Consider the following 13,320-nt stretch of genomic DNA (forward strand, 5'->3'; position numbering starts at 1 on the left):
GCCTGTTGCGTGTGGCATGGGCACTGGGGATTATATCTGTGTAACGGTGCGCGGAGGCGCGCCCTGGGGCTTCAGTCTCTGCCAAGGAGAGGGGGATGCCTACCGACCTTTGCAGGTTTATCAGGTAGAAACATCATTAGTTTGAAGTATTTTTTTGTTAATTGTTTATGCTTTTGGCGTTGCAGTGTATAACATAGGTCAACGGAGCCTTCATCAAGATCATGATTTGTCGCATTGCAAGTTTGTTTTGTCTCGCGTTTATTTGTGGAATGTTTCTATTGAACCATGTAAAACGTGCATTTACATGTCATACAATGCGGCTTTAGGCCAACAAGTTTTTTTTTCTCCTCATGTTCAGGAACAGTGGCCACTTGGAAATGAATCCATTAGCTACGCTGGACATGTAGGTTATTTGATGCGAAGATGAGACAGGTATCCTAATGATGTTGATCTTTAGGGTTGATGTTGTAGCCTACATTTCATATGGTGAATTAATTGTTTTGAAAATACTTTATTTGAGCAAATGTTTTGAGTTTAGAGAGCGTGTGTTTGAGACAGGCAGAATTCCCCTTTTTTCTGGTGTGTCGGAGATGGGTTTTTTTATGGTATGATTCCTGGGGACCCTTATATGGTCAAGGCTCGAGGACTGTGGTGTGCAGAGCGATCTATCAGTTATCACAAGTGAAGATTTCATCAAGAATCTAAACATGCTCGTGCTGTGAAGACCGTGCCTTCAGGGGTCACGGAGTGATAAAAACCTAAACAAAGAGGAGAAGCTGGAAAGCTGCTGGATGGGAACTTTTATTTAGATAAGTCTCAATCGAAAATGGTAGATTTGTTAAATCTTGTTTAATTGAAGCCTAAAGGCCTAATTGTGCAGCAAACCACATGTTGATTCATACAGTAGGCCTATCCCATGCAGGTCTAATTTGTAGCCTATTACTTGCTACATGTTAGTAATTGTATCCAGCTGGAATAATGGTGCCTTTCCCAATGGCATAACTTTCTTGGTGAGCATTTGTGGCCAACAAGTTGTATTCTCCTCATGTTTAGGAACAGTGGCCACTTGGCTACACATTACTATGTATGTACACTACTGTATTAGAGAATGGACAGTAAGCCCATTTTGACAGAGATACTTACCAAAAGGCAATCCGCTCCTTCGTTGGCCACACATGGAGCTACCTAAGAAGCATCACATAAGGATAAACGGACCCTTAAAGCACAGGGATGCTTTATGTAGGAATGCCAAAGACAGTTGATGGATCAGTGTGACTAGGCTATGTCAAGTGCATTGTAAAGGAAGTGAAAATGATTATGCTTGTGAATGATGGTGTAGATTGGTACCCCATCAACCACATCCAGCCCCCCAGCAAGGGGTCAAGGTGTAGCTTAGAGGGGGTCTAGGACTCTGAGGCATTGATTTGTTCTGGCCAGGAGAACAACTCGCAAGCAATGCTTTCCCCTGCACTAAAAGTTCTAATAGGCAGCCCAATAAAAAAGGCTGAACCAATAAATATTTTAATACCTCATCATGAAATACTAACTCTCAAATGGCCAAATAACTTAGGGTTCCTAAGCTTTGTGGGGGTACTCTCTAATAATTGAAATTTTAAGTGGACCCACAACACTGACCAAAACCTCACTTGTAGCCATTTACTGGGTTATAGGACTCTTTTAGTCATTACATCCTTTGTTTTAGGGAGAGCCTGGTTTTGCTTTGTGGAACTCCAGGGAATGACTTTGGTAACATATGGACCAAACATATGGACTACATTTTTGAAGAATTCAACAATTTTAAAGGTCCTTTTTTGACAGGATTGATGATGTCACCAAGTACTAAGCACTAAGGGGTGGTTTCCCAGTCACATATTTCACCTAGTCCCTGACTGAAAAGCATGCTCAATGGAGAAGCTTTGTTGAACTTACTTTTTATTCAAGGACTAGGCTTAGTCTGTGTCCTGGAAATCATCCCAAAGTGTGCCACAAGACTGTTAGCCCACTGAACTATTCAGGGAGCTAACACAAGTGTTCAGGTCTCAGGCAAATGTACTCATCATGAAATGTACTCATCATGAAATGTACTCATCATGAGTATAATTTCATAGATGGCATAATTCCTTATAGAATGTTGTAAATACATTTTAAAAGAGCTGTCCACTTCATAGATCCATAATGCTCCCTTTGAGCACCAATATTATTTATTTAACCTCAAGTGAAACATTTAGTAATTTACTTATCCCAAATTTTTTTTTACAAAGACTGTTTGTAAATCATATGATACTATGTGAAAACTGTATCACCACTGATACTGTGGTGCCAAAGGTTGTTGAAAAGTGTGTAACAGAACAACTGATTGCCCACCTCAACAACAGCCCCTTCACATTACACTCCATGCAGTTTGGCTTCAGAGCGAAACACTCCACAGAAACGGCCAACTGCTTTCTTCTGGAAAATGTGAAGTCCAAGATGGACAAAGGGGGCGTTGTTGGGGCTGTGTTTCTGGACCTAAGGAAGGCTTTTGATACTGTTAACCATGAGATTCTCATCACAAAATTGTCCAAGTTCAACTTTTCCCCTGATGCATTGAGATGGATGAAATCATACCTTGAAGGCAGAACTCAGTGTGTCAGAGTGAGCAATGAGCTGTCGCCCACTCTTAGCTATGATGTGTGCGTGCCCCAAGGGTCAATACTGGGGCCCCTCCTGTTCAGCCTGTACATTAATGATCTGCCTTCTGTCTGTACTGGGTCTGAAGTTCAAATGTATGCAGATGATACAGTGATATATGTGCATGCAAAGAGCAAACAACAAGCTGCACAAGAACTCACTACTGTAATGGTCCAGGTTACAAAGTGGCTCAGTGACTCGTGTTTGCATCTCAATGTGAAAAAAACTGTTTGCATGTTCTTCACAAAGAGGGCAACAGATGCTACTGAGCCAGATGTCTATGTGTCAGGGGAGAAGCTCCAGGTGGTATCTGATTTTAAGTACCTTGGCATCATACTTGATTCCAACCTCTCTTTTAAAAAGCATGTGAAAAAGATAATTCAAATAGCCAAATTCAACCTAGCTAATTTCCGATTTAGACGAAATTGTTTGACTACAGAGGTAGCAAAACTGTACTTCAAATCTATGATACTCCCCCACTTAACATACTGCTTGACTAGTTGGGCCCAAGCTTGCTGTACAACATTAAAACCTATTCAGTCTGTCTACAAACAGGCTCTCAAAGTGCTTGATAGGAAGCCCAATAGCCATCATCACGGTTACATCCTCAGAAAGCATGAGCTCCTGAGTTGGGAAAATCTTGTGCAATACACCGACGCATGTCTTGTATTCAAGATCCTAAATGGCCTGGCTCCCCCTCCACTCAGTATTTCTGTTAAACAGAAAACCCAAACATATGGCAGCAGACAAGGTCTGCCATGAGAGGTGACTGTATAGTTCCCTTAAGGACAAGCACCTTTAGTAAATCCACTAAATCCACTGTGAGAGCTTCCCATGTCTGGAATACACTACCATCAGACACACATAACTGCACCACATATCACACTTTCACAAAATGCATGAAGACATGGCTAAAGGTCAATCAGATTTGTGAACATAATCCCTAGCTGTGTATTGCCGCTTTCCATGTTGTCTGTTGTAGCTTGTGAGGTGTGGAAACACTTTGTTGCTTTTATGAATTTTGTCTTGCTGCTATTTGTTCTATGTTGCTCTGTCTGTATGCTATGTCTTGCTTGTCCTATGTTGCTCTGCGTGTGCTCACTGCTCAATGATTGTCTATATTGTAATTGTTTTTAATAACCTGCCCAGGGACTGCGGTTGAAAATTACTGAAACGTTGATTAATGTGCACTGTCCCTGTAAAAATAAAATAAACTCAACAAAAGCATTTACATCAAGCCTGACCGAAATAGCCAAAACTGCTTCACTTGAACTGAAAACCCTCCGATCACTGGGCACACAATGTTTGAATCAATGTTTTGTTCACGTAATTTCTATTAAATTACGTTGAACCAATGTGGAATAGGTGTTGAATTGACATCTGTGCCCAGTGGGTGGTAACTGACCTGCCTCTCTAACCACAAGGCTACTGCCATTACTTTGTCCGACTTTGAAGCTAGAATGCTCATATAATAATTCAAAATTTGCTCTTCCAGGTGTTGGAATGTTACACTCCCCAGGTCTTGTTTAAGGAAATCTGTCAACAACTTCTCAACCATAGAGAGAGCGTAAATCCATTCCTCTTACACAAATACATTCCTGTGACATCAAAAACGTGTGCCAAAAAATCCCCCCAATAGATGAAAATCTAATATTTTACAAACTCTGACATTTATGTTTTATAACATATAATATACATGTAACTACCAAAATAAAGGAAACACCAACAAAGTGTCTTAAGGCGTTGGGCCACCGCGAGCCCTGTGGATGGGGGCATTTTCCTATCAGGATAGAAATGATTCACTCAGAATGGCTGTGTATTTATGTGTTTACCTTGAGTGGACCTAAACCATACCACAGGGGTATCCTACGAAGCAACCTAGATCTACTCAGGGTTTTCTAAAGCTAACCAGCTTCAGTTAGCTTCACATTCCTAACTCAGGCTTCATTCATACTACGAGGATGGATATTGCTTGTCCTCCTGCCGCTAACTCTAGCAGGCATATAACTGTTTGTGCATGTTGCACGTGGCTAGTCGAATGCTAGACTCTTAATTGAGACAATGCTGAAACATGAATCCATGGGCGAGTCAGTGCCACGTTTTAATTTGTGCCGAAATAAAAATGAAATGTTATTTTGCAAATTCATCAGGCTATGGTGTGAAATAGGCTTTTAGAAGTGCCATCTTTATTTTATTACTTATCTTTAATGCCGTCTTTGGTGTGCTTATCAATGCACAAGCACATTTTAACACTCCTATCATACAAAAGTGTTACATTTTTGCGTTATTTAAGAAAAAAAAACAGTTTGATTAATAAAACATTTAATCAGTAGTCGTCATCAAATGAAGGTGATGATGATGCCACAGGAGGCTGCTGAGGGTAGGACGCTAGTTAATAATGGCTGGAATGGAGCTAATGGAAACCATGTGTTTGATGTGTTGGATACCATTCCAATTTTTCAGTTCCAGCCATTACTATGAGCCCGTCCTCCCCAATTATGGTGACACCAGCCACCTGTGGATGACGCAATCTTTGCAAGAGGGAGGGAATCGGATTTCATTGGTCCTCAGTCATTTCATTCTGGGTGAGTGGAGTTAGCCGTGAGTTAGCCTGGCCTGGAGCAGCTTAGTTCTGAAGGATTTGTTGCCATAGAAATTTACCTGGCTAGAAGGTGAGCCACCAAAGTTAGCTCACTAACTCCTCAAACCTGCTTTGTACGATACCCCTCAGGAAAATGCACCACACATCATAACAGAGCCACCAGAACCCTCATTTACTCAAGTGTTTCCTTTATTTTGGCAGTTACCTCTATATATAATATACTGTATATTATAATAGTTGAATTCAGCCTTTTGACTTTGTCAAAAATCAAATCAAATTTTATTTGTCACATACACATGGTTAGCAGATGTTAATGCGACTGTAGCGAAATGCTTGTGCTTCTAGTTCCGACAATGCAGTAGTAACCAACGAGTAATCTAACCTAACAATTCCACAACAACTACCTTATACACACAAGTGTAAAGGGATAAATAATTTGTACATAAAGATATATGAATGAGTGATGGTACAGAACGGCATAGGCAAGATGCAGTAGATGGTATCGAGTACAGTATATACATATGAGATGAGTAATGTAGGGTATGTAAACATAAAAGTGGCATAGTTTAAAGTGGCTAGTGATACATGTATTACATAAAGATGGCAAGATGCAGCAGATGGTATAGAGTAGAGTATATACATATGAGATGAGTAATGTAGTGTATGTAAACATTATATTAAGTGGCATTCTGAATTTGTTCTACTGATTGAGGTCAATCCTAAACTATTAAATTATTGATTTACCCATATGCTCAGTGGCCTTTCAACAAAACAGCATTGCAATGTTTAACACAAAGGTCAGAAGAATCTGATAGAAGTCAGGTTGGTATTCAAAGAGAGTGGGAGAAATCGCCTATCACCGAGCTTTAAGTGCCTGGCACTTGTTCAGTGTCATGGAGCACGATCAAAGGGAATATCTTTGTTTTTCTGGACAAACACTCAGTTACTATGCTACCGTAACTTCATTGCTTTTATAAACCTATGCTAGCCTCTGGGTATATGTGTTTCAGAGGGAGTTTTTGTAGTTTGGTCCTGTTCTATTTGAAATGAAAACTGAACATAAATACAGTACATACATAGATTTATGGACATGCAACGTTGCACTGACATGTGGCTATTTAGAGAACGTTAGCTTTTTGTGTAATTCAATTTCAACTAAAGTCATCCTTGAATCTATTACTTGATGTTGACATTCAATTGATTTAGTTAATTTATTTAAGGGCAGAGCAAGTTATAACTTTTGATTGACAGTATTACAATGCTGCTGTATCATATCATCCACGATAAGCCTCACTCGACCACAGCCACTCCAGTAATGTTCATCTATAAATAAGTCAAACGACTGGATTTCCATTTTTAGACAAATAGTCTCGTTTTAAACCTTGTTCTTTGCAGAATTGGGGAGTGTGTTGACATTCCAAAAAAGACTGATGTAGAGAAACTTGGCTTATTTAATTCACATCAGACAGCAACAATAGGCCTTTTTTAGGCAAGGCAGCTGTGCATGAGGCCTTTCTAATGTAGCATAAGGAATAGGGGCAAATTGAATTAAATTAAAGTTGAATTAAGTTTGTAGGGAAGTGGAATGAAAACACCCACCACTCCTCAAGAAAAGGGTTTTGCACATGACATCCTCATTGAACTCGTTTTTGGATTTGTCAAACAAATAAAGTTTGATTAAACTGCAGTATTTTAGGGTCAAGGGTGCTAAGTTCCAAAAGAGGGTCTTTCCAAAGTTTGAGCACATTGTTATATAAGCCCTGTGTTAATGTCTTCTTTGGCTTAACTGTCAAATATTTGCCTGTACCGGTGTGAAATGGCAATAGATGACGTCTCTTGCGAGTCTATGCCTCAGTCGAGGATATCTGAAGAGTGACCTCGTGGTAACAGCAAGTCATCTGGAAGACATAACTTTAAGCTTGTCTTGAGACTTTTTGAGGAGGGTTGGAGCAGAAGGTGGGGAGAAGAGCTGTCAGTAAAAGTTTTAAAAGCTAACATACCAAGATTGTGAGAAATACTCCACTGGTAGAGTTAGGGCACTTTCATATCTGATAAATTGGAGTTATTCAAAGCTTCTGTTGGATTGTGTGAGCAGGGCTCCCTCTCTAAAGAGAAAGTGACTGTTGAATGTACTGACATGCAGTAGGCCCACAGTGCGGGGGGGTCTCTTTACACTCAAGAAGCTGTTGTCCATATATGGGAAGTAGTTTTTTAATCTGAGTTTTTGGGAGAACAAACTTGATGAAGTCACAACCCACTTAATTTTTTTAGTAGGGGATAAGTAGGGGATATTTCTTTGTTGGTTTTATTCATGGTCTATTTTCATGTAATTTCCTTAACTGATTCACTGTAAAGACAATCCCACATGAATTACTTTGAATTTAGAAGTATTTTGCATCAAGAAATTGTATTATACTTGAACACTTCGGTGTCTCCACATCCTGCCACACCGAATTTGTGAAACATGTTACGTCGATGCTGACTGACAACTTTTGACGTCGTAGTCAATGAGTTTTCCCCTCATTGCTAACATATAGATTCATGAAGACGGAACAGTCCCTTTACAAGTCAGCATGTTGAATAAATGTTACTTGAACTTACTCTACCATTTGACCACTGTGTTCGTCCTTATGCCGTTGGAAAAAATAGACAAAAACACCTACAGGAAAATAATATCTATTAGGCCTACTGACTTAAAACACAGAGGTCTGTGCGTGGCTATCACAGTTTGTTTGTCCATCACTGGAGCTTTGTATGAAAATACCCTCAAATGAAAGGTGACATTGTCTTGTCGCCTCATATGAAACATTTGATATCAAATCCAAAATGCTGGAGTATAGAGATACATTTAACATTTTGCTTCACTGTCCAAATACATATGGAGGGGACTGTAACTCCAAAGGAAAGGCCTACCTCTGATAAAAGCATAAAGAGACCAAACTAATACTTTCAGGTTCAGTGTAGCTACTGAATTAATCATACAATGAAACATTACAACACTTGCACAATACCAAACTCACTTTCATTCCACATTACATTTACATTTACATTTTAGTCATTTAGCAGACGCTCTTATCCAGAGCGACTTACAGTAGAGTGCATACATTTTATTACATTTTTACATACTGAGACAGGGATATCCCTACCGGCCAAACCCTCCCTAACCCGGACGACGCTATGCCAATTGTGCGTCGCCCCACGGACCTCCCGGTTGCGGCCAGCTGCGACAGAGCCTGGGCACGAACCCAGCCCAGCCTGGGCGCCAACCCAGAGACTCTGGTGGCGCAGCTAGCACTGCGATGCAGTGCCCTAGACCACTGCGCCACCCGGGAGGTATGTGGATGTTGCAGTTTCCCTTTCCCTTTCCCTATCTCTCATGGTCATAGTCCTAAAGAGTAACATTCACTGTGCTTGAAACACATGGTTGATTAATCAATTACTGTCAGGTGGCATTTCCTGCCACAGTGCAGGGGGTTGTGGCAAACGGAGTCCTTTGATTTCTACAGCCCCTTGAAATGGTATCAGTTTCCAGACAGACAGACAGACATGGGAAAATGCATGAGATGAAAAGCTCCCTGGCAATTCATCCATGAAGGCTACTTTCTGGCCTTGGCTGGTATGGATTGCTATGACAATATAAATAATATAGTTGGGATTCAATTGGCGCTACAGCTCTTTTGAAAGCACTAGTGATGCTATTCCAACATGATTAAATCCTATGAGATAAGAACTGTAAGTTAACCTGACTCGGTGTCCATACTGAATCCAGAAATCCTGACAGTCACCCTCAAGTTACCGTCCTATGTAGTCTACACAGATGGCAGTAAGTGAATGAATAGGGTTATTTGGGCCGTCCAATTACTGAGATACAGTATGTCACTGCGTATCAAGTCAATCCCGTCGTCCAAAGACCAGAGTAAATGTTTTCTTAATATAAAGACCTTCTGACTCCCTTCATGTCAATGTTAAAGGGGCAATCTGCAGTTTCTACATCCATATTTGATGTATAAATTAATGCTATGTACTCATTGATTCTTGAAGAATATAACTTGTATGTGAGATTAGTTCAACTGTCGTACCCCATCAGAACTGAAAATATACAATTGTTTTACTCCATGTTTATAAACAAACACTGTACAGCCTAAAAACATGGTTAAAACTCTATTTTGGATATCATGGATGGCCAATCCTGGCATCCATAGCTCTGTCTTTGAATTTGAGGCACACAGAAGTAATTTCAGAAGAGGGCAGTAAAGTCATTCCCCATATTTTGTGGAATATCGCTCCTGGATCAGAGCCGTTTCCCATTCTTTTGACCGTTTTTTAGACTAAAAAGCATGCTCAGTAGAGAATCTCTTTGAAATATTTTATTAGTCCAGGACTAGTCCTAATCTGTGTCTGGGAAACCTGCCCTGAGAGTATAGAGGCCTTTTGTTACTTGTACATTAGTCCTAATGGTAGACCACATGAGCTTGATAAAGACGCTGTACTATCAAATACTCTTTTCTCAAGCATTCCCTGCAGTCGTAGAGTTGTTATAGAGAGAGACAAATGGCTCTGTCCATTAATTTGTGGTGACTGCGGGAGTTCACTGTGGTGGTCAATCGGTGCTTGATGTCAAGTTGAGTTTTTTTTATACTGTACTCATTGCCTTATTGATTAAATGCATCTATACAGCAAAACCCACTTCCATAGTTACCTGTAAGACAGATGGAAAATGTTTGCCTGAGAAAAGGCCACTATGAAAAGGCCACTACCTGACAACCTGTGATAAAAACAAGACCTTGCTATATATATACAGATATGTTTTATGGGTTTCTTTTATGAGCTGGTAACCATCTGATAAAACAGTGTGACTCCAGCCTGGGTTTTAGGAGCAGTCTGTGTGCAAACAGGGCCGTATATGGAGGCCTCCTGTGAGCCTGTGTTTGGACTCTCTGTGGGAGGAAAGTCTGTCTGGACCACCACAGCACCACTCCTCCCTCCCTCCTCCAAAAAAGGAGGGGAAACCTTTCATTTCTTTCCCCTCCTGAGCCATAGTGATAGACACAGATGTCAGACAATGTTCTGGACTGGACTGCTTTGTCACTGTTAAATATCAGCCATAGATTGCTTATAAAATGTTCCTCAGAGTACTCTATATGTTCCGCTTAAATTGTTATTTCTTTTTTGCGCTTGGTATAGAAAGATCAACAAAGGAAACACTCAAAGGAAACACTCGCTTATTAGTGTTCATAAGAGTGTTCATAAGAGGTTTGAATCTGTCATTCAGATTACAAATCAAATCAAAGTTTATTTGTCACGTGCACCGAATACAACAGGTGTAGGTAGACCTTACAGTGAAATGCTTACTTACATGATCTAACCAATAGTGCAAAAAGGGTATTAGGTGAACAATAGGTAAGTAAAAAACTAAAAACAACAGTAGAAAGACAGTGAAAAACAGTAGCAAGGCTATGTACAGACACCGGTTAGTCAGGCTGATTGAGGTAGTATGTACATGTAGATATGGTTAAAGTGACTATGCATATATGATGAACAGAGAGTAGCAGTAGCGTAAAGAGGGGTTGGCGGGTGGTGGGTGGCATGACACAATGCAGATAGCCCGGTTAGCCAATGTGCGGGAGCACTGGTTGGTCGGGCCAATTGAGGTAGTATGTACATATGTACATGAATGTATAGTTAAAGTGACTATGCATATATGATAAACAGAGAGTAGCAGCAGCGTAATAGAGGGCAGCTTTCAACACAATCTTGTGTGGTTACAATGTGGCATTTACCATACATAAAGATTTTAACGGTAAGACATTTTATATTGGCAGCTGTAGGGCTAAAATGAGACGATTTATGCTCACGGCATGCTTGACTGCTCCTCTCCCAATTTTCCAATATAATTTTTAGTGTCTTAAACACAACACAAAACCACAGGAAATACAATACTGTGCATTGAACACAGAGCTTCAGGCAGTTCCTACTCCATGCAGCTTTAAGTAATTATGTTTTTAAATCTCAGGCAAACATTTTCCATCTGTCTTACAGGTAAAACCATATGTTTCCTGATGTTTTTTTTAAACATTCTGAGAACAGAAGTGAACATTTAGCCTATTCTGGGAACATTTATTTTTAGGTTGCAGGGAGGTTCTGAGAATGTTTTACTCTGGTTATTTTGAAGTTTACCTGAGAGGTTTTATTAACTCTCTGAGAACGGAAATGATAGGTTATTTTGAGGTTTTTGAATAACTTCCTTAAAACAGTCACTAAATGTTTCAATAAGACTTAATAGCATATTTTGGGTTAATCTTTTTGAACTCCAAGCACAGATCAGACACATGGAAATGTATTTCCTTAAGCATTAATCATGCAAACACATTAGTTTTTTTTTATTGTGACACGGCATTAGTGAAATTAAAACCTATAATCTTCTGTTCTCTATCCGCGGAATTAGTGCACTAGCCACCTGCCTCCGTCACAAGGATGGAGCTAGCATGCCATGTTTTTTACACATACAAAGCTGTTCATTTTATTCTATTCAAACAGACCCCAGTTTAAAGGAAACAAGCACTCATTAAGGTCAGGTGTGGCCAATTAGTGGGCATGGCAAACACACCTGAACACACTTAGAGGATAGAGAGAGGTTTGCTGATGCTGAGAATGGAATGTATATGTTTGTATATTCTCTGAACGTTACAAAAGTTTTTTATGTTTTGTTATGGAAAGTTTTATTAACATTCCCTGAACAATTTGAGAACATGACTTTAAATAGAACCACGAGGAAACCTGTAGGAAACAATATGCTGAAGTACTGAAATTCCCACAAAAGAACATTGTTTCTTAATGTTCTTGGAACAATTTAAGAACATTACTTTAAAAAGAACCATGATACATGTATATAGTCTCGCTATTGTTATTTTATTGCTGCTCTTTAATTACGTGTTACTTTTATTTCTTATCTGTATTTTTTCAAACTGCATTGTGATTAAGGGCTCGTAAGTAAGCATTTCATTTCACAACAATACCTGTTGTATTCGGTACATGTGACTAATAAAATTTGATTTGATGAAACTTGTAGGAAATGTTATCCTGATGTACTGACATTCCTACAGAAGAACGTTGTTTCTTAACATTCTTTGAACTATTTGAGAACATTCCCAATGTCAAACCAGTTGGAAAACGTCCCAGAATTACCAAAATGTAAATTAAATGTAACTAAAATCAGCAAAAAAAGTAACTTCCCTTTTTCAGGACCCTGTCTTTCAAAGATATATCGTAAAAATCCAAATGACTTCACAGATCTTCATTGTAAAGGGTTTAAACACTGTTTCCCATGCTTGTTCAATGAACCGTAAATAATGAATGAACATGCACCTGTGGAACGGTCGTTAAGACACTAACAGCTTACAGACGGTAGGCAATTAAGGTCACAGTCATGAAAACTTAGGACACTAAAGAGGCCTTTCTACTGACTCTGAAAAACACCAAAAGAAAGATGCCCAGAGTCCCTGCTCATCTGCATGAACGTGCCTTAGGCATGCTGCAAGGAGGCATGAGGACTGCAGATGTGGCAAGGGCAATAAATTGCAATGTCTGTACTGTGAGACACCTAAGATAGTGCTACAGGGAGACAGGATGGACAGCTGATCGTCTTCGCAGTGGCAGACCACGTGTAACAACACCTGCACAGGATTGGTACATCCGAACATCACACTTGCGGGACAGGTACAGGATGGCAACAACAACTGCACGAGTTACACCACGAACGCACAATCCCTCCATCAGTGCTCAGACTGTCTGCAATAGGCTGAGAGAGGCTGGACTGAAGGCTTGTAGGCCTGTTGTAAGGCAGGTCCTCACCAGACATCACCGGAAACAACATCGCTTATGGGCACAAACCCACCGTCGCTTACCAGACAGGACTGGCAAAAAGTGCTCTTCACTGACGAGTCATGGTTTTGTCTCACCAGGAGTGATGGTCGGATTCGCATTTATCGTTGAAGGAATGAGCGTTACACCGAGGCCTGTACTCTTGAGCGGGTCCGTCATGGTCTGGG

General features: G+C 40.1%; 1 protein-coding gene across 1 annotated transcript in view; it reads left to right on the top strand.

Moving 5' to 3' along the window:
* Positions 1-13,320, top strand: part of LOC120030232 (synaptopodin-2) — a 62,343-nt gene continuing 49,023 nt past the window's right edge. The window contains exon 1 of the mRNA XM_038975578.1: positions 1-124. Coding sequence (XP_038831506.1) covers positions 17-124 — 108 coding nt within the window. The 5' untranslated portion in view covers positions 1-16. The remainder of the gene's footprint in view (positions 125-13,320) is intronic.

This window comes from Salvelinus namaycush, chromosome 36 (genome assembly GCF_016432855.1).
Source record: "Salvelinus namaycush isolate Seneca chromosome 36, SaNama_1.0, whole genome shotgun sequence".
Classification (NCBI taxonomy): domain Eukaryota; kingdom Metazoa; phylum Chordata; class Actinopteri; order Salmoniformes; family Salmonidae; genus Salvelinus; species Salvelinus namaycush.